Source organism: Argentina silus (assembly GCF_951799395.1).
Source record: "Argentina silus genome assembly, chromosome: 18".
Lineage (NCBI taxonomy): Eukaryota > Metazoa > Chordata > Actinopteri > Argentiniformes > Argentinidae > Argentina > Argentina silus.
Genome location: NC_139672.1, coordinates 16,884,652 through 16,912,151, shown reverse-complemented (window position 1 = coordinate 16,912,151; position 27,500 = coordinate 16,884,652). Strand labels below are relative to the sequence as shown.

At 50.1% G+C, this 27,500-nt stretch overlaps 4 protein-coding genes across 4 annotated transcripts in view; 2 read left to right on the top strand and 2 right to left on the bottom strand.

Annotated features, from left to right (window-relative positions):
* The window catches only part of capn9 (calpain 9), a 10,585-nt gene extending 4,986 nt beyond the window's left edge, over positions 1–5,599 (bottom strand). The window contains exons 1-10 of the mRNA XM_083690370.1: positions 5,212–5,599; positions 3,619–3,688; positions 3,219–3,337; positions 2,710–2,843; positions 1,953–2,121; positions 1,649–1,732; positions 1,353–1,438; positions 815–892; positions 399–559; positions 23–180 (exon numbers count right to left, since the gene is read on the bottom strand). Coding sequence (XP_083546496.1) covers positions 23–180; positions 399–559; positions 815–892; positions 1,353–1,438; positions 1,649–1,732; positions 1,953–2,121; positions 2,710–2,843; positions 3,219–3,337; positions 3,619–3,688; positions 5,212–5,421 — 1,269 coding nt within the window. The 5' untranslated portion in view covers positions 5,422–5,599. The remainder of the gene's footprint in view (positions 1–22; positions 181–398; positions 560–814; positions 893–1,352; positions 1,439–1,648; positions 1,733–1,952; positions 2,122–2,709; positions 2,844–3,218; positions 3,338–3,618; positions 3,689–5,211) is intronic.
* Positions 5,600–6,302: 703 nt separating this feature from the next.
* On the bottom strand, positions 6,303–12,159 carry taf5l (TAF5-like RNA polymerase II, p300/CBP-associated factor (PCAF)-associated factor). The gene is made up of 8 exons (XM_083689676.1): positions 12,026–12,159; positions 11,352–11,493; positions 10,998–11,102; positions 10,399–10,595; positions 10,060–10,206; positions 9,398–9,688; positions 8,828–8,974; positions 6,303–8,368 (listed from the first exon to the last, which is right to left on the bottom strand). The coding sequence occupies exons 2-8, from the start codon at positions 11,488–11,490 to the stop codon at positions 7,571–7,573; spliced, it is 1,824 nt and encodes a 607-aa protein (XP_083545802.1). The 5' UTR covers positions 11,491–11,493; positions 12,026–12,159; the 3' UTR covers positions 6,303–7,570.
* Positions 12,160–12,300: 141 nt separating this feature from the next.
* On the top strand, positions 12,301–23,771 carry nup133 (nucleoporin 133). Its single transcript, XM_083689761.1, has 26 exons — positions 12,301–12,506; positions 12,643–12,758; positions 13,015–13,118; positions 13,472–13,576; positions 13,687–13,818; positions 14,732–14,902; positions 15,114–15,269; positions 15,967–16,037; positions 16,223–16,370; positions 16,487–16,637; positions 17,045–17,202; positions 17,670–17,761; positions 18,201–18,364; positions 18,545–18,639; positions 19,116–19,340; positions 19,616–19,738; positions 19,874–19,973; positions 20,126–20,377; positions 20,747–20,880; positions 21,139–21,297; positions 21,502–21,637; positions 22,086–22,204; positions 22,588–22,668; positions 22,767–22,831; positions 23,020–23,108; positions 23,505–23,771. The coding sequence occupies exons 1-26, from the start codon at positions 12,379–12,381 to the stop codon at positions 23,639–23,641; spliced, it is 3,411 nt and encodes a 1,136-aa protein (XP_083545887.1). The 5' UTR covers positions 12,301–12,378; the 3' UTR covers positions 23,642–23,771.
* Positions 23,772–26,255: 2,484 nt separating this feature from the next.
* Positions 26,256–27,500, top strand: part of acta1a (actin alpha 1, skeletal muscle a) — a 4,142-nt gene continuing 2,897 nt past the window's right edge. The window contains exon 1 of the mRNA XM_083689848.1: positions 26,256–26,364. The gene's annotated coding sequence lies outside the window, so the exon portion shown is untranslated. The remainder of the gene's footprint in view (positions 26,365–27,500) is intronic.

Sequence of the window (27,500 nt, the reverse complement as noted above, 5' to 3'; positions counted from 1 at the left end):
CTCCCCCCCCTCTCTCTTTCACCTCGTAGACGGCGAAGCCGATGGTCTCCAGGTCCAGCCCCTCCTTCCTGAGCTGGCGCCGGTTCTTCTGCATCAGAGCGATGACCACGCTGCACACGTCATCATCATCGTCAGCGTCCTCCAGGGTCAGCTTGAACTGCGGGTTGGTCCAAAACGTGTCTGAGAGAGAGAGAGAGGGAGAGAGAGAGAGAGAGAGAGAGAGAGAGAAGGAGGGAGAGAGAGAGAGAGAGAGAGAGAGAGAGAGAGAAGGAGGGAGAGAGAGAGAGAAAACCATATCCTGTATCACTCAGCTAGACTACAAGTTCCCAGACCTGCTGGACTACATCTCCCAGACCCGTGTATTCTGCTCCAGATGGCCAGTCTGCTGCTGTCCTCACCTATGAAGTTCCTGCAGCCCCCAGCGGTGGAGCCTCGTATCCAGTTCCCCTCGAACATGTTCACCGCCCACTTGCGCTTGGTGTCGTCCGTCAGCGAATCAGGCGTCAGGTTACAGATCTCGATCTTGTCGTAGTTGGCCTTGAAATCCTCAAACTCCATCCTGAAACAAACGCGTCGCTCAGTTCCGGAACCATTTTACAATGTTGTCAGCGGCAACCCTCGACCAGAAATGCTGTGCTGGGCTGGAGCAAAAGTCTGCACGTGATCAGTGTTGCGTACACACTTTGCGGATGTTTGTAGTGGTGCGCCCTGGGTAAAACAGTTGTTTGTAGTGTGGTGTACCCTGGGTATTGTGGTGCACCCTGGGTAGTGTGGTGCACCCTGGGTAAAACCATCGACCAGAATTGATACCAACCAGAATTCTCCGTCCTCCAATTGGTTCTGAGTAAGACGGTTTTTCTCGGACCGGTCGACCGCCTCCCACTCTCTGGACCTGCGGAGGAGAGAGACGGTTCAGGACTGAGGAGGAGGAGAACTTTCATTCTTTATTTCACCTTCATTTAGGCGGGGAGTCACATTGACACCAGGGTCTCTTTTATAAGGGAGCCCTGCATACACACAGTTTACCATCACACAACATCACACGGTTTACCACCACACATCACACAACATCACACAGTTTACCACCACACATCACACAACATCACAACATCACAACACAACCCGTTGAAAAACAATCACGTTTTTCATCATTACTGATGATCCTTCCTGCTCATCGTAATTGAATCTAAAACAATCTAAAAGCTCTCGTCTTTTCTCAGAGTTTATCTGATTCTGAATGGAATGATTTTGTCAAGTATATCTACAGTATATCTATATATATCTACAGTATATCTATATATATCTACAGTATATCTATATATATTTGAGGGGTTTTCTCTCCTGTCCCTTACTTGTCGCTCCAGGGCCCGTTCCACTCCACCTGCCCCCAGGGGTTCCTGACCCGGATCAGCTGTACCTTCCGTCCTCTGTAGCTCACCTGCAGGACCCGGGGGAGGAGAAAGGGTTAACACTGGCGTACGGTACAGAGAGTATAGTCATACACGGCAGGGGAGGCCGGTGGGAGGAGAAATCGGAGGACGGGGGTCGATGTAACGCATGGAACGGAGTGAGGAATGGTGCTGTGTTTTATATATATACAGTAACACTGGATCTGATTGGCTGGTTTGAGACAGGAAGTGTGTCGTACCTCCTCTAGGCCTGTGACGGAGTAGGCGTGTCCCTTCACCAGACCTGACGCCGTCTGGGCCTCCGACTCTGCTGAACTGGTGATCTGGAGGGAGGGAGGGAGGGGGAGGGGGGGAGGGAGGGAGGGAGGGAGAGAGAGAGGGAGGGGAGGGAGGTAGAGAGGGAGGGAGAGAGAGAGGGAGGGAGGGAGGGAGAGTGTTAACAGATTAAACCACATCCGGTATCAGTCACCTGGACTACAAATACAGTAACTGTATATAAGCACATATGGGCCTGGAGAGCAGGCTTGTTTTAGGGGGCCTTACGTCAATGGAGCATCCCAGCATGGAGCCTCGATCATGGGCCTTCTTCAGGATGGTGAAGAGGTTGGCTGGAGCTGCTTTGGTCTCGTACATCTCTCCTACACCGCCTGTGAAGTCCTCCATGGCCTCCAGGGTACTACCTCCCTTCAGGGACTCATAGCTGCCATTCATCCTGAGGGAGGGAGGGAAGGGAGGGAGGGAGGGAGGGAGGGAGGAAGGAGGGAGAGAGGGAGGGAGGGAAGGAAGGAGGGAGAGAGGGAGGGAGGGAGGGAGGGAGGGAAGGAGGGAGGGAAGGAAGGAAAGAGGAAGAGAGGGAGGAAGAGAGGAAGAGAGGGAGGGAGGGAGGAAGAGAGGGAGGGAGTCACATAAATGCATTTGTTGAAACAAAAAATAATGACTGTAAATGAGCTAATTAATCAAATAAAAAAATAAAAAAAAACAAAAAAAAAACATGAAACTTCATGAAAAACCATCAAACAAACATGTCACCAGGACAAGACAACACTACGGTTGCTATCATCTTCATTTATTATATGTGTTCCACGACATGTGTGTGTGTGGTCCTCTATGGCTCCATTGGTAGAGCATGGTGCTAACAACGCTTAGGTTGTGGGTTTGATTCCCGCTGGGACCATATATACTGAAATGTAAGTCGCTTTGGATAAAAGCATCAGCTAAATGGCTTATATTATTATTACTATAGAAAGTAGTCTAAATGGCGTATGTTATAGATAAGGAGACAGATAGAATATGACCATACTTGGCGTAGGCCTTCTCCAGCAGGGCGCTCCAGAACTCGTCGTTGGCGGCTGAGTGGACCATCACCAGCTTGTTCCTGACGGACGGCAGCCTGTCATCCACCACCACGTCCAGCCACTGGTTGTGCTGCCAGAACTGAAGGAGCAACACAGACACATCCATTCATTTATTTACTCATTCATTCATTCATTTACTCATTCATTCATTCATTTACTCATTCATTTATTCATCATTTCATTCATTCATTCATTCATTTATTCATTCATTCATTCATTCATCATTTCATTCAGCCACTGGTTGTGCTGCCAGACCTGAAGGGAGCAACACAAACACATCCATTCATTCATTCATTCATTCATTTCTACACTGCAATAATTATCAGCTGAGATAAACGATGTGTTGTTAATATTGAGTACAGAACCTTTGATTCCAACGACAGTTATTAGAGATTTCTATCTTTAGCGTATATGTACGACATAGAGAAGAGCTGCTAGTCCGTCTCTACTCCACCTGGAAGTGGAAGATCCCGGCGTAGCCGCGGTCGAAGCTCTGGTCGTGCGGCACCACCCGGGCCAGGGTCTCCTTGTGGAGGGTCAGGGAAGCAATGGCCGCCAGCAGCCAGCAGTCCCCTGGGAAATAAATACAAAATACACAGGTGTTCATTCATAGTAGGGCTAGGGCCTGAAGGTTTTCCAGACCGTGTGACCTGATCAGGAAAAACTCTGGGCCCGAGAATGAATGATGAACTGAACACTGGAAACCTAATGGGTGTTTTTATTAGAGATGCTTATGGTGTATAAGTTCCTTATGGAGTGTCAGTTTCTTGTGGTGTGTCAGTTCCTGATGGTGTATGAGTTCCTGATGGTGTATGAGTTCCTGATGTCGGAGAAGGAAAGAGAAGAACACCCACCTAACTGTCCTTGGCATATGTCTGTCCTCTGAGCTCCTCCGGAGATGAACTTGGGGTTCTGGCATAGTTCCTGTAAGAAGGGGAGCAGGTGTAAGAAGCTTTAAGGACAGAGGGTAGAAACAGGTTTAGATGGTGGCGGGGTGGAGGGAGGGGTGGGGTGGAGGGGGGGTGAGGGAGGGGTGGAGGGAGGGGGGGGTGAGGGAGGGGTGGAGGGAGGGGTGGGGTGGAGGGGGGGTGAGGAGTGACAGTACTGCCTTGGCTAGGTGTGTTCACATTCCTGCTGTCTTAATCAGGTCCCAGTCACTAGAACATGCACACACACACACACACACACACACACACACACACACACACACACGACATACACACACACACATACACACACACACACATACACACACGACACACACAGAAACACCACACACACCACACGCGCACACACACACACACACACACGCACAGGCAGTTGAGCCATTCACTCTTACGCCCAAGGCAAAAATGCATAATGACCATAATTAGCTTCCATGGCATTTATCCCACTGGATTTTCTCTCCCCAGTAGGTTACTACCACAGCCAACGACGGCCACCGTGAGGAGGTGTGAAACACAGCGGGTGTTTCTAACTTGTGATAGTTGTCCACAGATCCCCATCGTTGTTTACATGCTGCTGTTTCAGCCTTAGTGAGGAACTCGTCTGGGCGGCGGTAGCTTCGAGCCATAACAGAACATGGATCATATTTCAGACAGATCGTACTGTGTACGGTAGACGATGTCTCAGGCGAATAAAGACGACTTGTTAGTGAAAACGCAATGATTAACTGTCTGTTAGCACACAGACAGTCCTCCACCACCCCTGCCTGCCAAAGTCAATAACCGAGACAGGGAACATTCTCAGAACGCCTTCAAGCTATGTTCTAGAACACTGTCCCACATAAAGATATATAGACTATATATATACAGTATACTAACAGCTTCATAGGCCTAGTTATTTAATATACAGTATCTACATGACAACATAATAAATCTTTAAACAAGTTATGAGGTCTTAAAGAATGCTTTCTCTTCGACTTAGGCCATTTCACAACATTCCCTTCCTGCAGAACTGGTTTTTAACTCATTTAGTGCCGAGGGTGAATAAAGTCTCCACCGCTTTATTCACCAAGAATGCATCGATTATGACGCTTCATTTTGTAGCCAATCAAAGTGTTGTTGCTAGGTAAACACCACGTAAAACACCTGCCACTCTAGGTGGTGAGAGTTCTAGAATTATTTGGCAGTTGGTGAGTTAAATTGATGGTTGGTATAAATGCCTGTACATCTTCATCATTAGCTAGAAAGATCACACAGACAGTCATAGCTTGTGGCATTCTAGCTTTCCACATGACCCCCCTGTGCCATCCCATTCAACAGAGCCCTCCTTTAAAACACAACAGCCAACTGGCAGTTTCCTCTGATGTTTTGAGTGTTCCATCGAGGTGTATTCTAGAATACGGAACGCAAAATCACTCCATTCCAAAGCACTCTCCCCCAGTTCCACCTCTGACACTAAGCTTACCCTGTGTGCCTGAGCTGACCCTACTGTTGTCTACCTACCCCAGGCCTCTTCCACTCAAAGTTGACGGGGACACTCTGGCTGTAGAAGAGAGAGGAGTCGGTGGCAGGGAAGTCTGGGTCCTGGAACAGCTGGCCCTTCTGTAGACACTCCTGCCTCAGCTGTTCGTACGTCTTCCCATCGGCCTGGGTACTGATGGACTGGACGGGCCGGCCCGCGCCGCCACGGGGCAGGGAGGAATTGTAGGGCATCTTCACAGGAGGGGTAAACTGCTTGAATGGAACAGGACGATGTGCGTGATCCTGCTCGTTGTGTGACAGAGAGAGAGAGGCGTATGTGTGTGTGTGGGGGGTGTGAGTGCGTGTGTGTGCGTGTGTGGGGTGTGAGTAGAGAGAGAGAGGGTGTTTTCTCCTGGTGTGTGTGTGTGTTTGTTTGATGTGTATCAGTGTGATGGAGAGACAAGCCTGTCAGGCAGGTAGGTACACACCCTGGAGACAGAAACAGGTTTGTCCTCCTCTCCAGCCAGGCGGAGAGGGACCTCGCCCCTGCCCTCTGCCCGACAGGCCCTCTCCCTCTCTGGGTGGGGCTGCTGCCTCATGAGGCCTGGAGCAGGAGGAATGCACTCTTCAACTCTGGAGTTCACTACAGAATGTTGGCCTCTGTTGTTCCTGTTCTGGAATGTGAGGTTTGTAGGTGCTGACAGACCTGGCTGTGTGTGAGCCACTGGCATGCTCGTATGCATTCCTACAGTGATAAGCGCAATAGATCAAGTCGGAGACTTCAAGGTCAAGGTCAATCATTTTGTGAGGCAGTACTTTAACATTTTTAAAAAGATTAGTCAAATAATTAAGAAGAAAATGTCAGATTTACTTATTTTTTAATCTTAATCTTAATTAAAAGCTTGACTTATTTTCAGATCTTGAACATACTGGGAAAACTAATGATTATAAACATTCTTGAGTTCCTGTGAGACATAATCTCCCGGTGCAGAGACGTGTTTTTTTTGTTTCCATGAAGAGGAGGCAGAGACCATAAACATCTTTATGCTTCACTTTATCTATTAATTCATTTTCACCCACAAAAACATGCAAAAGGGTGCAAACTGTCATGAAAAAGAAATATACAAGTGGTCCGATATTAAAAAAATATATTTACAATTTTCATGATTATACAAATAATGCCACTAGCAAAAATTGTACGAAAATAATTTCATTGTGTCCTCTGACATCGACATGGTTTCACACACGTTTCAACCCACCGAGAGTCACAGTCCCATTGTTCAATAACAGAAGTTCTTGTTTTTATTCAGCATTTAAACACTCATTCCATTTACAGTAGAACTGGAATCTCCATTCATTCACTACACCCCTGATGATGTCATAATCAGTTCCGCATTCTAGAGCGTACAGAGACTCCGGCTCAGTTCCAACATTAACCCTTGCATCCTTTGGCCTGCTTAGCAGGTATTGGCATGTACTGGCCCTGCATTCTAAGTAGGGAGTAGCACGCTACTATTGATATTGGAATTGAGCCACACTATAATGACACCCAGCAACACAGCGGGGAGACATTTAAATGGAGACACGGATTTCAGAAACCTCAACTCTGAACAAGTGTAGCAAGTTACATTTTCTTTTACGTACTTTTCTCAGATCAATGTGAATCTTATGTGTGATAACAGGAATACAGAAATGGGAGGACAGCCTCATTGTGATGCATGGAATAGAATGGTATCAAACACCATTCCTCATCACATTCCATGCATTACAATGAGGCTGTCCTCCGGTTTCTACCTCCCCCAGCCTCCCCTGGTTGTTGATCATCAAGACACTAGACCTCACCTTCAAGCCAACATCCCTCCATGCAACGCTACAGAATTCTACAAACACCTACTTTATTGGAAGAATTAGGTCTGTGTATTTGGGAAGATAAGAACGTTTTAACTCCTCTTAAGAGCCTGATCTAGTTCTGTGAGAGAATGCCATAAATCCTCAGAATCTAATTTGTCCTATTTTTTTATTTTTTTTTACAATAAACATCATTTTCAACCCGGAAGACAAAATAACATCAGGACAGGTTAGCCGACCAACCAACAAGTCAGTTTGGCAAATGACCTTTTGACCTTTGATCAAACCTCTCTGTGATTGGCTAGGTGGAAGAAAGTGTACGTCTCCATGGTGACTAGGTGTGACACCAGCCCCTCCCGTCCAGACAGCCCCCCCAGCAAACACAAACAAACAAACATCAACAAACAAAATGGCGGCTGGCTGCCGTTCTTGTTCCTCCTGGCCTGTATCCAACAGTATGAGTCTGCTGGCCATGAAAGCATCCATCTCCATAGTGACCAACAATATATAAACAACATAAACAAAACAAAATGGCGGCAGCGGTGGTGTTGGGCTACTGTTCCTGCTTCTCCTGAGCCGTCCCTGTTACCAACAACAGGTTACAGGCCATGAACTGCACATTCAGCACGTTGCTGGTGTTCCCCGTGTACAGGCCCACCAGCTCGCTAGACGACCCGTCCGCCGGCGCCCCCCCGTGGGCGCTCCGGATGTCCCACACCCTGACCGAGTTATCCATGGAGGAGGACGCCACCAGGCTGCTGTCTGGGCTGAACGAGAGGCTCGTCACGCTGTCTGTGTGTCCCCTGAGGTCCTTGTACAACGTCCCGGACGCCAAGTCCCACAGCTTCACCCTCTGGTCCTCGCCGGCCGACGCCAGGTACCGCCCGTTGGGCGCGAACGCCAGCGACTGCACGGGGCCGCGGTGGCCCGTGAACAGCCTCACCGACGCCCCCTGCTGGGTGCTCCAGAGGCGCACCGTCTTGTCGGTGGAGCCCGTGGCCAGGTAGTTGGAATTGGGGTGGAACTTGACGCAGTCCACGTCGGCCAGGTGGCCCGAGTAGAGCCGCAGCGGGTAGGTCCGGGAGAAGGTCCAGAGGCGGGCCGTGCGGTCGTGGGACCCCGAGGCGAAGTAGAGGCTGCAGGGGCTGACGTCCACGTCCCAGACCGGGTAGGCGTGGCCCTGGTACAGCGCCGTGTTGGCGAAGGCGCCCAGGTCCCAGTAGCGGATGGACGTGTCCTCGGAGCACGAGAGGAGGCCGGAGCTGTCCGTCAGGAACGCCGTGCGGAACACGGGGCCGCTGTGGCCGCGCAGGGTCTTGATCTCGCTGCCCGAGGCTTCCTCTTCGTCTGCCTGATCAAAGAAGAGTAAGACATGTTCATGTTAAAGGAAGTCATTGATAAGTCCTCAGGGGGGTTGAGGTGAAAGCTAGAAGCCCATCACACTGAGTCATTGTTGGCTGACATCAACAGCAAGCTTGGATTGTATTCTTCTGGAATCAGAAATGTACTGATCTCTGTCTGCAGATTTTACACCAACAAACAGCCCACCTACTCCCCACTACTTCTGCTTACTCTTACTCCTCCTTCTCCTCCTCCTCCTCTCCTCTCCTCTCCCCTCCTTCTCCTCCTCTCCCTCACCACCACCTCCTCCTCCTCCTCCTCCTCCACCCTCTCCTCACCTCCTCCTCTTCCACCCTCTCTCTCCTCCTCCACCCTCTCCCTCCTCCCTCCCCTCACCTCCTCCTCTTCCACCCTCTCTCTCCTCCTCCTCCTCCTCCTCCTCCACCCTCTCCCTCCTCCCTCCCCTCACCTCCTCCTCCAGCATGTCACAGGCCAGGCGGATCTGTGACACGTCTGCGCGGTGGGGGCGTGTCTTCAGCTTCCTGGCCCTCAGACTCCACAGCTTCACCACGGAGCTGTCGAACCCTGCAGCCAGCAGCCTGCTGTCAGCCGACACCTGGGGGGGGTGGGGGGGAGGGAGGGAGGGAGCGAGCGAGGGGGGGGGGGAGGAGGGAGGGAGGGAGGGAGCGAGGGGGGGGAGGAGGGAGGGAGCGAGGAAGGGAAGTATGTAGGAAAGGGGGTAGGAAGGGAGAGAGGGAGGGAGCGAGGGAAGGATGGAGGGATTCTATTAGACAATCTTGAAAATACATGTTTCAACTATGACAAAACAACAATACACACAAACAGGGTAAAAGCATGATAAAGTCTACAAATGATCACTATCATACTTTATTTTTTTGTCTTTTTTTTTAAAAATCATTGTGGTCCTAATCTGACAGGCAAAATAATGGACAACAGGGAGAAGACTGACAGTAGAGAGTGGGAACGAGCCTAAAGGCCAAGGACCCTCAATCACACACGCTCAGAGACGACCTCTGACCTCCGCTGTGTTCAGCAGCTGCTCCGTGTGCTGGAAGTCGTAGAAGCAGACGGTGGTCAGCGACGGCGGCCCCTCACGGACCTTCCTGATGCAGTCCTGCAGCGCCTCCAGGGCCACCTCGCTCTGGGGGACCCCCGCCGGGACCTCCACCGCCTCCCCCCCCTCCACCCCGTCCATGCCCGACCAAGAGGAGGTGGAGTTGGGCCCCCCCGCGGCCGACGCCTCCCTGGCGCCCGCGCCTCCCGTCCCGTAGAGCTGGTAGTCTGTGCGCTGGCAGGCGGTGACTTCCACCTGTTTTGATATTTGGTTGAGGTGACATTCGTTGAGAATTTAATTTCAATTATGCAAGGATGGAGAATCTGGAACAAAAGGATGGAGAATCTGGAACACAGCTTCTGTCCATCAAAGGCTCTGACAGGTACAGTATCCACAACACCCACCCACCTGTACCTGTACCACTAGCCACCCACCCACCCACCTGTACCACTACCCACCCACCCGTACCACTACCCACAACACCCACCCACCCACCTGGACCTGTACCACTACCCACAACACCCACCCACCTGTACCACTACCCACAACACCCACCCACCTGTACCACTACCCACAACACCCACCTGTACCTGTACCACTCCTCACAACACCCAGCCACCACCCACCTGTACGTGTGTGCCCAGGGCCCTGCAGAGGGCGCTGTTGTCCTCACTCTGCAGGTAGCGCAGCAGGTAGTTGTAGGCCGGCTCCGTCAGGTGAACCACATACTTGTGGTCCAGGAAGGCGCTCAGCTTGGGGTTGGCTGTCACATCCTGGGGGTGGGGAGGAAGAGAACAACCTTTAATTACCGGGATCATTACCGGTACAGATGTTCTGTAATCTAATCTAACGGTAATGACTGACACACACACGATTATCCATTTAAAATAATCCAGTTACCGGTTGTTATTGTTAACTGGTTACCGGTTGCTAACCTTAACGGTTACCGGTTACCGGCCCCCTACCTGAGAGGTGAGGACATGGCGTAGCTGTTCCACCGTGGCGCGCTGCTCGCCGCCCTCCTGCAGGAAGTGGCTGTGGAAGCGGCTGTAGAAGCCGTCTACCGCCCCCTTCAGGCCGCTGCGTACCATGTCCAGGTGCAGGTAGAGGAACAGGGGGTAGAGGACGCAGCTCACCTCCTTTCCCCAGGGCACCTCAGCCTCTGGAGGGGAGAGCGTCAACAATGACAGCCTCGTTATCCTCCAAGGGGAAGACACAGAATAACACCACACAGCAGCACAGAGTACGAGAGCATTCAATAGAGATTTACCTTTGGCCCTTGCATGCCACACACACACACACACACACACACACACACACACACACACACACACACACACACAGTAAGAGTCACAGATATAAAGCCTCCATAGCAAAAAGATGACTATGGCATGGGCTAGTGTAAGTAAGAGTTAGGTACACACACACACACACACACACACACACACACACACACACACACACACACACACACACACACACACACACGTATGGGATAGATCAGCATCCAGAAGGAAGTGGGACTGGATTATGTTCTTGTTTACGAGACACACGTGACCTGTACCTGAGAGGAAGTTGCGTAGTCTGGAGAACTGCGTCTCGTACTGTTGAGGGTCGGCCTGACAGGGAGCAGCAGAGACAATGTTGGCACAGCCTGACTCTGTCTGCACTGCTCAGAGAGAGAGAGAGAGACAGAGAGAGAGAGAGAGGGGATAGGATTACAATAGATGTGCTTGTTGAGCTCAAACAGACCTGGGGTGTCCCCCTCCACCCCATGCCTGACTCTGTCTACATTGTTCAGAGAGAGACAGAGAGAGAGACAGAGAGAGAGACAGAGAGAGAGACAGAGAGAGAGAGAGAGAGACAGAGAGAGAGACAGAGAGAGAGAGTTCTCACAGGGACTCCCCCAGCCTTTTACCTGTGAGGTTGGCAGCCATCTCCTCCGGGGACTGGGCCAGCTTGGCCCCCTTCAGAGAGCTCTCCGTGTCCACATACTGTCTCCTCTTCAGGTACTGAGCCACCGTATACTGGATCTGCTCCGTGCGTACCCGCTTCATACCCTGGCAGGCAGACAGAGTCACAGCATAGCACTGTTTTAACACTACAGCCAAAGTAGCATTTCAGATACACAGTACAGAAGCCTGTATGGATCGACTTCGGGCTAATAGTACTACAGATCGGACCAGCAGGTCAACAGGTATAAGTTGACACTTCACCCAGTCACCTACCGCACCACACCCCCCACCGGTACCGACACAACTGGACAAGGATTGAGACTGTACACTGCTCATCGCTTGAGAAGTGAGAACCTTACACTAGTTGATAGCTTAAAACTGTCAAAATCAGCGACAGGTGCAATAGCTGACAACGAGGCACTTTAGCTAGCTAATTAGCTTCATACGCGTACTATTAGCCACTATCCCCCGATCTAACGTCTGCGGTCCGGCCAGCCAGCAGGAGCAGCAGGGGCAGCAGCCGCCTAGCTAGCCCGCTAGCCGACAGGCTAAAGAAGGAGGAGGGCCCCGTCTCAACTTTTAGCGGGATTAGCGCCAGCATCCCCTCGACCAACAAAACCCAAAGTTGGCCACTCACTGCATATCGTGCTGTTCTCCCGCGTTGACGGTTGCTGCTATAAAGAGTATTAGGTCTCTGCAGCGGAGTTGGTTGTTTTTTACAGAAAGGACACCGCTGTCTTTCAAAGTCGCTCCATCACGCCTGTGCGACGCACGCCTCCGTCCGTCACCGCCTGATCTTCATCTTCGCGGAATCGTCGCTCGATCCACCGCTCCTGCCTGGACGTCCTGATGACGTTGTTTCGGTGCGCCTCGTCGGTTCGTGTCTTGCCTGCTGCGCGCTAAAACAAGAAAGCTGGCTGGAAGAAGCAGCGATTTGCACTGACGATTCTGGGCTTGAAGGAGCGTTGAGCATTACGGGGCACAGCTGCGATGTTTACCCCCCGGGCCACCCCTAACTCCTCCCGCAGGCACTCGTCTAGGGTGGCCGGGAGAAAGAGTCTCGCTGGTACCCCGACGGGACTGCTCTTCTCCCCGCGTAGGGCATCGCTAGCAGCGAGGTGAGTGATTGCTCTGCACTGCCCGGGTCTCAGTAGCCTGTTGACAGAGAAGACCGTGTCGTTTAAGACAGATTTATTCTCACTACTCGAGTTGATTTGTACAGATGAACCATTGTGCTCGCCCTCCCTTTTTCAGATCAACTCCCACGCGGGTACAGACCCACTCGACCTCAGAGTCGGTCCACTTCGATGTCCAAACCTTCGGCTCCTCGCTGCCGGTCAAAGTCATGGAGGCTCTGACCATGGCTGATGGTAAACAAACAATAAACACATGAGTTACAGGAAATGTGTGTGTGTGTGTGTGTGTGTGTGTGTGTGTGTGTGTGTGTGTGTGTGTCTGTGTCTGTGTGTGTGTGTCTGTGTCTGTGTGTCTGTGTCTGTGTGTGTGTGTGTGTGTGTGTCTGTGTCTGTGTCTGTCTGTTAGTGAGTAAGCGAGAGACCGATTTAGAGAGATTGTGAGAGAGTGTGTGAGTTTCACTGTGCCTGTGTGTGTGTGTGCCTCCCTCAGCGGACGACCAGATCTCAGTGAAGGTGGAGGACAGTGGCTGGGCCTGGATGGTGTGTGGAGAGAGGCTGATCATCTGGAAGATCTGCCAGACCGCTGTGGCCAAGGTACAGTCATGCTGTATGCTCTGGATCCCCTGGTGGATGGTTATTCAACACACACACACACACACACACACCACTTAAACAGACTTCACAGTCATCAATTGAACAAGGGCAAGTTTCCCGAAAGCATTGTAAAATCATCTTAAATCCATGCTAGGATTAAATATGTTTTTCGTGCTACAAAGCTTTTGGAAAACTCGCCCCAGGTCAGTCTGTCAACACTTAACATGTTTTTGCAAGTACTTTTCTATCATAGTTCACTGAGTGAAACTTCACACCGTGCAAAACACCTTAAATGGCCACGCTGTCACGATGAGATGCATGATGGGTCCGATGTGTTCCCTGTCCTGTTGTAGATGTCAGTGTGTAAGGACCTGCAGCTGCCCACCAGTGAGTTTGCTTACAGCGCTGACCTCATCACCATCTCCTCCTCCAGCCCTCTGGAGACGGCCACGGTTCAGGTGGGTGGTCCCCCCCCCCCCAACCCCTCTTAACTGTCTTCTCCTGTTTGCAGTCTTTCTCAGTCATGGAGATCAACAGTTTATTCTACTCTGTCTTTCCCTGTTTACAGTCTATCTCTGTGATGGCGGTGTCTCCGGAGGGAACGGCCCGGTACTGGCCCAGCCTGGCCCACGAGGGGAACTACTCTGAGACTCTGGCCGACATGGGAGAGAACCTCTGCAACTTTGTTGTGGCTGTCAAGGTGAGTTGGGTTCACTGTGAATCCTCTTGTTATCCTGGTGTTATAACACCTTCTGTCACTGATGACCCTTCCATGCTCTACCAACTGAGCCACAGAGGACCATTCATTGTTTAAGTAACGAGTGGTCCACACATTTTGTTCCCTACCCCAGCCCTCCCCTAATTGGAAGGCAACATGCTCACTTGTTGATGGGGACAGCCTACATGGCCAGAGTTTATTTGGGTCTTTAACTGTGCAGATACATTGACAGTGGGTCTTGTCCTGGTCCTGGTCCTGGCCAGCAGCTGCAGTGTTGGTCCAGTACGCTACAGCTAGCCAGCCCTGGGGGACCTAGACTAGAACAGAGTAGGCCCACCGAGGCCTGCCTGGCAGTAGCAGGTGTGAGCATGTATACAGCTGTTTGATGCTCATGTATGACACTGCACACAAGTGTTCTTTCATATAGAAATGGTCTCTATCTAGTTCTGTTGGTCCTTGGGATGGGTAGACATGTGTAATGTTAATAACCGTGTTATATTTACATCTACATTTATGGCATTTAGCAGACGCCTTTATCCAAAGCGACTTACAACAAGTAAGTCTAAGTAAGTGAATCATCTATACATCAGTCATCATAAGAAAAAGTGTAAATAATTAGATAAGAGAGTGGTTCTAATCAGATTGAAACCTCTGTTGTTGTTCTTGCCTTCTCTCTCTCTCCCGTCATCCATCCCTCCCTCCATCCCTCCCGTCATCCCTCCCTCCATCCCTCCCTCCATCCCTCCCTCCCTCCATCCCTCCATCCATCCCTCCCTCCATCCCTCCCTCCATCCATCCCTCCCTCCATCCCTCCATCCCTCCCTCCATCCCTCCATCCCTCCCTCCATCCCTCCCTCCATCCCTCCCTCCATCCCTCCCTCCTCTCCTCCTCCAGGGTGGCACTTTCATCGTCTCTTCCTACAGAAGTCAGCTGCTGCGTCTCGGGGCCGACGCTTCCGGCAAGCTCCACCAGAGGGCGCTGGCGCAGGGCCAGGGGGTTCTGTCTGGCATCGGACGGCGGGTCTCCAGCCTGTTTGGCATGCGAGCCCCGCCCCCCAACGACACGGTAAGGGTTTATTTATTTATTTATTATTATTATTATTATTTATGATTTTCTACCCCCCAAGGGTATTATTGTCATGCTACCTTTGACCTCTCCCTCTGTGCTGTGACAGGACATCTCAGGGAAGCTGGTTGGGTTTGGTCTTCAAGATTCATTGACTATGAGGATCAATCAATAGAATAATTGATTATTGATTATCTCCCCCCCCCCCCAGCTCCACAGTGTGTTGTGGGTCAGTGGTAAAGGCTGCCTCTACACCCTGACCTCCTCCTGTCTCAGCAAGTGGGAGGTGGAGGAGGTGTCTGAACACCAGGTCCTCAGCTGGGATTCCGGCCGCGCCCTGACAGAGAGCATTGCTGACGCCATCTGGGTAAGAGGAGGAGGATGATGATGATGATGATGATGATGATAGTAATATGTATTGTTTATATAGCAGAGGAGGAGGATGATGATGATGATGATAGTAATATGTATTGTTTATATAGCAGAGGAGGAGGATGATGATGATGATGACAGTCATATGTGTTGTTTATATAGCAGAGGAGGAGGATGATGATGATGATGACAGTCATATGTTGTGTTTATGACGCCTCTTTGTCACCCAAGGAGACTCAGGGCCCCAATTTAATTCAGAAAACAGTGCTGAGCAGAGCAAAAAATACTATCCAGACTACTCATGATTCAGCATGACTTTGAGGGTAGCTTGATTTTAACAGTGGTTTTGAGAACACTTGATTAATTATACAGTCAAAGGTTTTCTAAATGCATATCATGGAAACGCCAGAGAGTTTTCAAAACTCCCACTGGATTATTTCTCATTTCGTGTTAGAAATATGATGTTAAACATGGCCGACGTTTCCCAGATTTGACACATTTCTGCAAATTGGGAGTCCTGTATGTTTGCATGAGGCATAAAAAGAGTTGTGTATATGTCTGTGTCTTAAATGATGGTGATAATAATACTTGACTTGAGCTGTAGGGAGGAGTTTGGAGATGACGTGTCACTGAATGTTGACCTTGTTTGACACTGATGTATTTCTGGGTTGTGATGCTCCTCCTCCCATCAGGGGTCAGAGAGCAACTATGAGGAGATCAAAGAGGGAGTGAATGTCACCTACCTGGACATGCAGCTCAGCCAGTGAGTATAGCAGCTGTGTGTGTGTGTGTGTGTGTGTGTGTGTGTGTGTGAGTGAGAGAGGGAAAGAGAGAGTGTGTTTGTGAGAGGATTACACTGTTAGATGTGATGTAGAGTCAGGCTGATTGTGTGTGTGTGTGTGTGTGTGTGTGTGTGTGTGTGTGTGTGTGTGTGTGTGTGTGTGTCAGGGAGGGGCTGGTGGTGTTGGCTGCAGCCTGGCACCCCTCTGACTCCCCCTGCCTGGCGTACTTCTGTCTGGTCACTCTGCTGGACAACGGAAACAACATCTCTGATGAGCTCACTGTGGAGGTCACCAAGTACAACCCACCCTTCCAGGTCAGCTCCCTCCTCCCTTCCCTTCTTCCTCTATTACTATTAAGTGTTACAACGTGTGTTTGTCTATAATAGTTATAGTTATATAACATGTTAACTGATGTGTTATAACCCCTCAGAGTGAGGATGCCCTCCAGACCACCAGACTAGTGTTGCCGCGGGCGTCCAGCCCGGCTGCCTTCCTGTACAACGAGGAGCTGGTGTTCGCCTGCTCCACGGGGACGGGCCGGGGGGGCCTGCCAGAGGAGAAGATCCCCTTCAACTCACCTGGTGAGAGGCTTCACACACCCAGGGGTTGAGGGCTTGATTCTTGTTTAACTATTCAGTGCCGAGGGTGAATAAAATCGCCCAAATTCTAGTCAACATTCCAGAGTGCCAAGGGTGACTTTATTCACCAAAAATGCATAAATTATGACGCTTCATTTTGTAGCCAATCAAAGTGTTGTTGCTAGGTAAACACCACATAGAACACTTGGCGCTCTGGAACACTCACTAGACGGAGTGTTCCGGAATTGTTTGGCAGTTGGTGGGTTTTAAAATGGCTTCTGCTTCTTTTTTTCAACTGTACTGATTTTAAAGAGCTGATAAAAGTGTCCTAGTTTCCAGTTCGCTAAAGTGCTTTTTTATTTGATGGTTGGTTGATAAAGCGTTTGGAATGTGAATGCCCGTGTCCTCAGGTGACCATCTGCGAGGCGGGGGCTGCTGTGCCAACCTGCCTGTCTTCTTCTCCCAGAACAGCGGCCTGGTGGCGGTGTTGGCCAGGGAGAGCGCCTCCATGCTGCCTGAGACCATGGAGGACTCCATCTGCTCCTCACTGGCCGGGGCTGGGGCTGAGGTAGGGGGCCGGAGCTGAGGTAGGGGGCCGGGGCTGAGGTAGGGGGCCTGGGCTGAGGTAGGGGGCTGGGGGCTGAGGTAGGGGGCCGGGGCCGGGGCCGGGGCTGAGGTAGGGGGCCGGGGCTGAGGTAGGGGGCCGGGGCCGGGGCCGGGGCTGAGGTAGGGGGCCGGGGCTGAGGTAGGGGGCTGGGGGCTGAGGTAGGGGGCTGGGGGCTGAGGTAGGGGGCTGAGGTAGGGACTAGGACCAGGTTAAACTAGCTGGCTGGGTGGGGCTGGGCCTGAGGTTGGGAGTCAGATTAAAGCTTTGTAGGAGACGTTCACTATCATAAGTGATTCAGTGTATTTTGGATGAGGTGAGATTAGGGATTAGACTAGACCAGACTAGAGATTAGACACCCAGTGCACGAGGAACATGATGATGATGTCATGGTGTGTCGTGTATGATGTCACAGTGCTGTGTCTCTATAGGCCACTGCCATGGAAACCCCGACCAGGGCGGAGCCTGTTCCCCACGAAGACAAGACCAAACTCCTGAAGGCAGCCTTCCTGCAGTTCTGCCGGTACGAACACAGAAAACAGCTAGCTGTGTGTGTGTGTGTGTGTGTGTGTGTGTGTGTGTGTGTGTGTGTGTGTGTGTGTGTGTGTGTGTGTGTGTGTGTGTGTGTGTGTGTGTGTGTGTGTGTGTGTGTGTGTGTGTGTGTGTGTGTGTGTGTGTGTGTGTGTGTGTGTGTTCTCAGGTCACTGACCCAGCTGCCTGCTCTCTGGGATTGACTCTGCCCCAGAGGTGTTGGGCTGGATGGGGACAGAGAGTACAGCTTCCTCTCATTACCTCATTAATGATCTCTCTCTCTCCCTCCCCCCTCTCTCTCACCTTCTCTAACACTGTCTCTCTCTCTCTCTCCCACCTCCCTCCCCCCCATGGATTTTACCTTCTCTAACATTGTGTGTGTGTCTCTCTCCCCCCATCCCCCCCCCTCCCTCCCTCCCTCCCCCTCTCAGTAATGACCTGGTGGGGGCCCAGACCATGACAGATGAGTTGTTCCCCCCCGGGGGGGAGGGGGAGGGGGGCGGGGAGCTGGACGCCGTGGTAACACGGATCAACCTGGACCTGGTGGATGACTACCCCGCCTCCGACCCTCGCTGGGCCGAGTCTGTTCCCGATGGTGAGGAGGGGAGGGGGGGAGGGAGGGAGGAGGGAGGGAAGGAGAGAGAAAGAAAGAGACAGACAGACAGAGGCATCCATCACCTGTTATTTCATGTTGGCCTATATGACTGAATAATGTGCGTGTGTGTGTGTGTGTGTGTGTGTGTGTGTGTGTGTGTGTGTGTGTGTGTGTGTGTAGAGAGCGCTGGGTTCCCCCTCACCTCCCTCATCATCCTCCACCAGCTGGAAGACAAGATGAAGGCTCACGGCTGCTTCATGGACTTCCTGTTACAGGTGAGGAACAGGAAGCTGTCATAGGGCTCACCGGGGGGGGGGCAGGAAGGGACGGGACATCACTACAGGGCTCCTCACACACACACACACACACACACACAAATATATCCCAACTGTTATCTGGGGTCCGGTTGGGGTACCATATATAGCCACCCCCCCCCCCATCTTGGTTTGTTGACTCTTGCAGTGAAATGTCTTTAACTCACCACCCAGAGGGCCAAGTGTTCTGTGTGGTGTTTACTTAGCAACAACACTTTGATTGGCTCCTAAATGAAGCATCATCATTTATGTATTTTTAGTAACTAAATTCACCCTTGGCATTCTGCTGAATGACTTAAAGGGACAGTTCACCTAGAAATCAAAAGTTTGGTGTTCATTCAGTGTTGTGTCCTCCGAGACTTGACATGATGATATTTGTCATCTAGTTAAATGACGGTTCCTTTCCCTCCCCCCCCCCCCCCCCCTTCCCCTCTCAGGTGGGTCTTCTGGAGCGTCTGGGCCAGACGGAGGTGCGGTCGTCTCCCATGGCGACCCGTCTCCTGCTCTGCGAGCATGCGGAGAAGCTCCAGGCCGCCATGGCGATGAAGAACCACCAGGCCAAGCAGCCGGACCTGGTGAACCGGGCCATCCTGGCCGCCCTGCGCAGGGCCGGCGCCCCTGTGCCCCCCAGCCTCACCCCCGCTGACGTCTTCTTCAGAGAGGTAACAACAACCAGCTTCAGCTGAACCAGCTTCAGTACACACACACACACACACACACACACACACACACACACACACACACTAATATGGCAGAAAAACAAGCTGGAACACTTCATCATACGTGGAAAGCTGTCATACTGTATCAGGAAGGATCCTAAGGTGTGTGTGCCTGTGTGTGCCTGTGTGTGCCTGTGTGTGCCTGTGTGTGTCTGTGTGTGTCTGTGTGTGTCTGTGTGTGCCTGTGTGTGCCTGTGTGTGTGTGTGTGTGTCTCCAGGTGTCCCAGATCTCCTCGGTGTTTGAGTGTCTGCTGGAGGAGGAGGAGAGGAGTCTGAAGGAGAACCCTGTGGACTCTGTCAGGTGGGCTGAGGTGGTTCTCACCGTCAACACCATCATCAAGGTAACCAGCACCTCCGCTAGCCTGGCCAGCTGTGGATATGAGAACCATTTAGACTCTGTGAAATGGGCAGAGGTGGTAAGGTAACTGTGTGTGTGTGTGTGTGTGTGTGTGTGTGTGTGTGTGTGTGTTCTCCAGGACATGCTGCAGGCTGCAGGCCAGTACAGAGAAACCAAGGCCTCCATGTACAGAGCCTCTGAGATCTCCCCCACTGAACCTGAATACATCCCATGGACGGGTAGGAACACACACACACACACACACACACACACACACACACACACACACACACACTCTTACAACACACACCCTCCCCTAGCTCAAGAATCAGTTTCCAAATCCTAAACCAAGTCCCCCTCCTCCCCCCCCCCCCCCCCCCCCCCCCCCCAGCCTCCAGCGGTCTGGGTGGGTTGCGGACCGTCATCGCCCGCCAGCACGAGCTCATCCTGCGGAGCGTGTACCCCCACGCCGACTCGGAGCTGCGCAACGCCCTGAACGAGCAGCTGGTGGCGCTGCTGGATGTGTACCTGAGCGGCTACGTGGGTCAGCTGACCTCCCTGCGCCGGCCGGGCCAGCAGGACCGCTACAACAGCCTGGAGATGGAGTACACGCAGCGCCGCTCCGAGCTGCTGGCTCCACTGTGTGAGTGTGGCGACTGGGGCGCGCGCTGGCCGCCATTTTGGCTCAAGCTGTCACTAGCTGGCTTCCCGCCAGAGGACATTTTGGTTCTTGACAGCCATTATTGGCTCTTTCCAGAGGTCACGATGAAGCTAAATGTGTGGTGATTATATCTTGAGGAAATAATGCTTTGACTTCTCATGACAGCCTTTATAAAGGCCCACGGTATACTCTCTTCATGTAAAGTGCCCTTATGAGTGTTTATAACTGTTTGTAACCACTTACAACTGTTTATAACCACTTAAGAATGTTTATAAACCACTTATGAGCGTGTATGACTGTTTATAAGCACTTATGAATGCTTCTAACCCCTCGTTGCTGTTTGTAACCCAGTGGAGTTGGGTCAGTACCAGTGGGTGGCGGCGCTGGCTGAGAAGTACTGTGACTTTGACATCCTGGTCCAGATGTGTGAGCAGACCGACAACCAGAGCCGCCTGCAGCACTACATGACCAAGTTCGCTGACCAGGTTAGACACACACACACACACACACACACACACACACACAGACCTCCTACATGACCAAGTTCGCTGACCAGGTTAGACACACACACACACACACCGCCTACATGACCAAGTACATGCACTGCCTAAGCGCGACACAGTTTGATGGATACCAAACATTTAAACAACATTTAAACAACATTTAAACAACAAACCCTTTGGTGCTTTGATGTCCACAGTGTTTGTGCTCGTCACTCACGCCACCCGTGTCATTTCCTGCAGAACTTTGCGGACTTCCTGTTCCGCTGGTACATGGAGAAGGGGAAGAGAGGGAAGCTTCTGTCCCAGCCCACCGCTCAGCACCAGCAGCTGGCCAGCTTCCTGCAGTCCCACCAGCACCTCAGCTGGCTCCACCACATCCATGTCCAGGACTACCAGAATGTAAGGACACACACACACACAGAGACACGCACACACACACACACTCAGACATCAGTCACTCGTTAGATGATGTGTATGCCATTTCATGTGCAAAGACATTAGTGTTTACCTACCACACACTGCAGCGCTTAAAGTCTCCCTCACACACACACACACACACACACACACACACACACACTAGTTAACAGTTCCCTCTCTCCCCAGGCCCATAGGACCCTGTACAGCCAGGCCAACATGGAGACCAGGTACTTTGTGAAGAAGAAGACGCTGCTGGCCCTCAGTAAGCTGACTGCCCTGGCCTCAGACATGTCCCCCGCCGTCATGAGGAAACAGGTGGACGGTACGAGTCATTACATGGGACTGTTGTGTAAATCATGCATCACCGTGGTCCTCTGTGGCTCAGCTGGTAGAGCATGGCGTTAACAACGCTTAGGTTGTGGGTTTGATTCCCGCTGGGGCCATATATACTGAAATGTATGCACTCACTGCAATGTAGGTCGCTTTGGATAAAAGTGTCAGCTAAATGCTGTATGTTATATTGGTGGAGGTAGAAATCAGAGGGTGGGCTCATTGTAATGCATAGAATTGAATGAGGAATAGTATCAAACATGCATTTTAAGTCACTAGAATCTTGCCGTTACAAAACTAGACTATTTGATGTTGAAATTGTGGTTTTAAGACATATATTTTGCCTACATGTTATTAGATTGAATTAATCTTGTACTGTATGTGTATTTGAGTACTTGTACTGTATTAATATGAATGATATGATTGTTGTTTTTCAACAGAGATAGTTGAGCAGGAGCGGTTCCTCCTTCATCAGGAGACGCTGCCCAAGCAGCTGCTGGAGGAGAAGCAGCAGAACCCAGACACCATGCCCCTGCTCAGCGCTCACAACCTGATTAATGTACACACACACACACACACACACACACCATGCCCCTGCTCAGCGCTCACAACCTGATTAATGTACACACACACACACACACCATGCCCCTGCTCAGCGCTCACAACCTGATTAATGTACCCACACACACACACACACACACACCATGCCCCTGCTCAGCGCTCACAACCTGATTAATGTACACACACACACACACACACACAGCCTCTCCAATACAACACCTACCAACACCAACACACTGACCTCTCTCCTCTCCTCTCCTCTCCTCTCCTGTCCTGTCCTCTCCTCCCGTCCTCTCCCCTCCCCTCCCCTCCCCTCCTCTCCTCTCCCCTCCCCTCCCCTCCTCTCCTCTCCTCTCCTCTCCTCTCCTCTCCTCTCTCCAGCTGTACATCTGTGATGACAACAGAGGAGCCAACGAATACGACTTCAAGAAGGCTCTGGATCTGCTGGAGTACATAGACGAGGTATGGACGCCTCGTAGCCTTATCCAGACGCTCTGGGTTGATTAATCATGCCTGACGGGGGGGCAAAGTTCACTCATGTGACCTGTGTTGCGTTGCAGGAGGATGCTGTGGACATCGAGGGCCTCAAGTGTGAGATCTTCTGCAAGGCCCTCAAGAGAGACGAGTGAGGCCCAGTTCCAATATGAAAAGTTGTTCCCTTCCCTAGTCCCTTCCCTAGTCACTTGCTGTGAATCCCTATTGTCAGAATATAGAAGAAGGAGGGCTCATTCCATTCCATGCATTACAATGAGCCTGTCCTCCAAATTATGCCTCCACCGGCCTCCCCTGATGTCTGTGTGTGTGTCCCCACAGCTGGTCCTCTTCTGACGGTAGTGATGACCCTCTGGAGGCTGCCAAGGACAGCATCTTTGTCAAGATCCTGCTCAAGCTCATACAAGAAGGTAGCCATTTTGTCCTCCTCCTGACCAATGGGTTTCATTGGACTATCATTTGTTGATGTCTACACAAACCGATTGAATTTGGGCTCTAGTATTTAACCTTGTATTGAATATGATTGCTGTGGGGGCGCTCAGTGGCGAAGCACACTAAGGCGCATACCATATCATCGCAAGGTCCCTGGTTCGATTCTGGACATATCCTGCATGTCATCCCTCCTCTCTCTCTCTCACCCATCCTTCCTGTCAATCTCTACTATCTCTATCCCAATAAAAGCAGAAATGCCCTAAAAATATATTTAAAAATATATATATATATGATTGCTGTGTTAGTCAACTATGCTGCTGTTTGGGACACATTTTCTTTACATATTTCTGTAACGGTCTCTCGACATTCCCCAGGTGTTTCTCTACAGACTTACCTGCCGGACGTCAAGGACCTGTTGGAGGTGGAGGAGCTGGCGAGTCTGAAAACCAAACCTTACTTTGAGTTTGTCCTGCGGGCCAACTATGAACATTACCTAGAGGCCCAGATCTGACCCCCTGCCCACAACTACATCTCCCAGGCTGCACTTGGCTTTTCTCCCAACTTTGTTATTAACTTTTGTTATTTGTCTGAACATTTAAAGATGATGAGTGTTGCATTTTATAAGTAAATAAATGTCATATTTCCGTAAATTAAGAGTTCTTTCTCCTCTTGATTGACATTCAATTGAAGATTGAAGACAGTAAAATTCCATAAAACAAAAGACAACAAATAGACAGTTTATATTGTTTATTACTTGCTTTAATAATCTGGAAAAGGGAAGAGCGGTTATATTAGCATTCTCAGGGTCTCTAATACTGTAGAACTCCTCCTGTGAGAACTGAATGGGGGAGAGGCTGAGATTCACCATTCCATGCGTTACATTAAGCCCATCCTCCGATTTCTACCTCCACCAGCCTCTCCTGGCTCTGTCTACCTCTAAAACAATTTATCTAGCTCCTGTTCAAGCGAACTCAACAACAAGACCATACTTACCCACACAACAACTGGCCAGCGACCAACTGCCATATTACCTTTCTGCCACCAGCGAGGTCCCCAGAGTGTGTGTACTGTGGCCTACATTTCCAGTGTATGGAATCCTCCTCAGTAGTGATTAACGGCAGATGTTGATTTATAAATAGCGTTAACTGGCCAACAGGGGCCTGACTCCTCAAGTGTCTTCCTGGCTACGTCTGAGGGAGTCTGCAACTGATCCTACACTGTAACACACACACACACACACACACACACACACACACACACAGCCTCTCCAATACAACACCTACCAACACCAACACACTGACCCCTCTCCTCCCCTCCCCTCCCCTCACACACACACACACACACACACACACACCACACTCAGATGCCTGCAGCAGATGGCTCTCTGTGTCTTCAGACACCTAAATATAAGTGGAGGTTAAATTGGGGACATCCATGATAATGTACTTAGACTTCATGGGTAGGGGGGCTCTTAGTGGCCCTATAAGGGGTGATTGAAGGAATACCTCTTGAGAATTGTGCCAAGCTTTTAATTGGTCTCATAGTAGAACTTCACTGATCGATTAATAGGCTTCTTTGATTATTGTTGACTTTTATTGATTATTGATGCTTTTTAAATGGATGCTGATCGTAAAGTATAGGCCTATTAGTAGAACCATTGTATATGCAATTAGTTGAATTTGTGATGTGTGTGTGTGTGTGTGGAAGCCAATCTCCCGCTGGATATTTTATCTCAAGACTTCCTGTCTGGCGTGCAGAATGCCCCCATGCATGGTCGTGTTTATTATGGTGTGGAGATTACATTTGCTTCCGTGTTTGGTCACATGATGTAAAGCCTTATTGGACATTGCATCAAGGAATTGTTAAATATTGGGACTATCGACATGGAAAAAGATTACTCCGAAAGATAACAGGCTGAATGTCCTCACCATATAAGAAAAACGTTACTGATAAATTTACTTTCATGACATATAGAGATAATTATATTTTGAAGCTAAACTTTTTTTTAAATTTTATTTAACTTTTCCACGACCAAGTCGATAAATAAACCTATGAACCCCCCTATGGATGAGCAAGCAGTTGGATAAACAGAACAGACTTTATTGGCTCTGTTTAAACTCGCAAGGGCAACTAAAAAGGGATTCTCTGTGCCGTTGCTTGGCTGCAGCTGTTCGGCTGTTTCAGGAGGGTCTTATCTGCTTCCACCCACCGCCTGTTGGCAGAGACGAGAGCATAGGCACTTCAGCAAACGCGGAAGTTACGAGTGACTAGGCTTTCAGACTCGACCAACACCTCTCTCTCTCTCTCTCTCTCTCTCTCTCTCTCCCCCATCCCCTCTCTCTCTATCTCTTTGATGCTGATGCTGCAGAATAAAGTGCCTTTGAAATAAATATATTTGATCCATCCGAGTTCCAATGTTATTGTGAACGCAATCTTATTTAAACATGTTACGCAAACTTATCACATGTCAACCTAGAGAACGATGAATGACAAGAGCGTGTCACCATGCGTTAGGTTATTTTCTATAATTATAACTTTTATATGCATAAGATTACGATAAGATATAATCTGTTTTATGACTTTTAATTAACGCCTCATATAAAACCATCTTATAACATCACACCTGCTGCTCTATGCATCGTCAACAAAGTTAACATAATCGAATGAAATATTGCAAATGAATGAATTAACTACCTTGATTAGCTGCCCCTCGGAATGCAGGTCAAATGTGAAGAAAAAATAATAGTAATTCACAATCAATATCCTCACATGGCACTACTGAGAGAGAACTAGGAACGTGGATGTGTGTGTGTGTGTGTGTGTGTGTGTGTAGTAGTAGTCCTTGAGCCAAGGCGCGTCTGTGTGTTCAATGTCCCATGCTGGAGCACGGCGGATCACAACCGTTGGCTCGCCATACACGGACCGAGCGCTTCGGTGTGGGTTCGGGACTACCTCTCCATATATGGGCCGCCCTGCGCGCAACGGAGTGCGGCGCTTGAGCGCTCGCCTACGGAGTGCCCCTCTGCGCGCCTGTCCAAGAACCAAATAAGGATGAAGGGGTAGGGAGAATTCCTGTGGAATACATGGACATTCCTACTGGTTGTCAAGAGACGGGGGAAAAAGGTGGGATAGCGTCGGGTATATAAGGTTCCCGGTGGTCGTGGTCAGTCTCCAGCTGAAACCAGCAGCAGTGGTAAAGTTCTGACTGAGCGTCTTCCGAGGCAGGAACTACAGGTAAGACCGTTGGAATAGAGGACCGTACGTTCTACTAACGAGTAACGGCAGAACTGGGGTCGATGCGAGGAGTGGACTTATTTTCTCTCTTACACACACGGGGAAATGACTTCATGACATGGACTCTGTCTGGATAACGTTAAGTTTGAATTAAACAAACGAAAGATAATAACAGGACCGGGCTATTGATAGAACTTGGCAGCCGTGTCGACAGTCTGCTCAGTTTCAGTTTACTCCCCAAGACTAAACAGTTTTCATTCATCTGTCAAAGGATTATTATGGTAACGGGCGAGATTGGATTCAGTCGTGTTTTGATTAGTCCACGTGGTACAGGCACAGCGCAAAAGGCGTTATGGTCTTAATTGCTTAATCATAATTGAGTTAGAAGTTATTGAGATTAATTATCTCAATTGACAATATAGTTAATTTCTCTCTTATCATAATGATAATGATAGTCAGTAGCTACGCTTGGCAAAATAAGGCTCCTCATATTTCATGTCACTATGTCAAATTGGGTGGTGGATGTGAGTGTGTGTGTGTGTGTGTGTGTGTGAGAGAGAGAGAGAGAGAGAGAGAGAGAGAGAGAGAGAGAGAGAGAGAGAGAGAGATCCACAACTTCGTAATGAGCAATGCTGTCCTGGAACCAATTAACCAAGTGATCGACATGTGTATGAGTCACTAATGACCTGAAAACATTAGAAAACATAAGTTGGTGTGACGCCAGGGATCGATTATCTTGTTATATTATATATCGTATATATTGTTGTTATCAATGTATAATGCGTAATTATTATGATAATCTATTCGGTGGAGATACGCAAGGTCACCGTGTGTGTGTCAGTCATATGTCCCTATAGCCCCTGCGTCACGTATAGGCTGCATTACATTTCTTCGAGGGGTCTCACGCCCACCCTCAGTCCAATAATATTCAGTCTATGTAACATATGTTACCCTGGGTTACGTTGATAACCTTGAGTTGGAATGCGTGACGCATCTGCACAGATTTGCAGAGCTTGTTGACAATACACGGTGTATGTTGCAGGCTATTGTTATTGTGTTGCGTACAGTATTATAAACGGTCTTTTAAGTCCTTGCTAAAAACCCATCTGTTCAGGCAGGCTTTAATGAAGAGGGCT

Coding starts and splice junctions, on each gene's coding strand:
- nup133 (XM_083689761.1), top strand. CDS start 12,379: ATGTTTACCCCCCGGGCCACCCCTAACTCCTCCCGCAGGCACTCGTCT. Junction 13,119..13,471: donor GCCAGACCGCTGTGGCCAAG/GTACAGTCATGC, acceptor GTCCTGTTGTAG/ATGTCAGTGTGTAAGGACCT. Junction 19,974..20,125: donor TGAATACATCCCATGGACGG/GTAGGAACACAC, acceptor CCCCCCCCCCAG/CCTCCAGCGGTCTGGGTGGG.
- taf5l (XM_083689676.1), bottom strand. CDS start 11,490: ATGAAGCGGGTACGCACGGAGCAGATCCAGTATACGGTGGCTCAGTAC. Junction 11,103..11,351: donor GATGGCTGCCAACCTCACAG/GTAAAAGGCTGG, acceptor CTCTCTGAGCAG/TGCAGACAGAGTCAGGCTGT. Junction 8,369..8,827: donor GTGACATGCTGGAGGAGGAG/GTGAGGGGAGGG, acceptor TTCTTTGATCAG/GCAGACGAAGAGGAAGCCTC.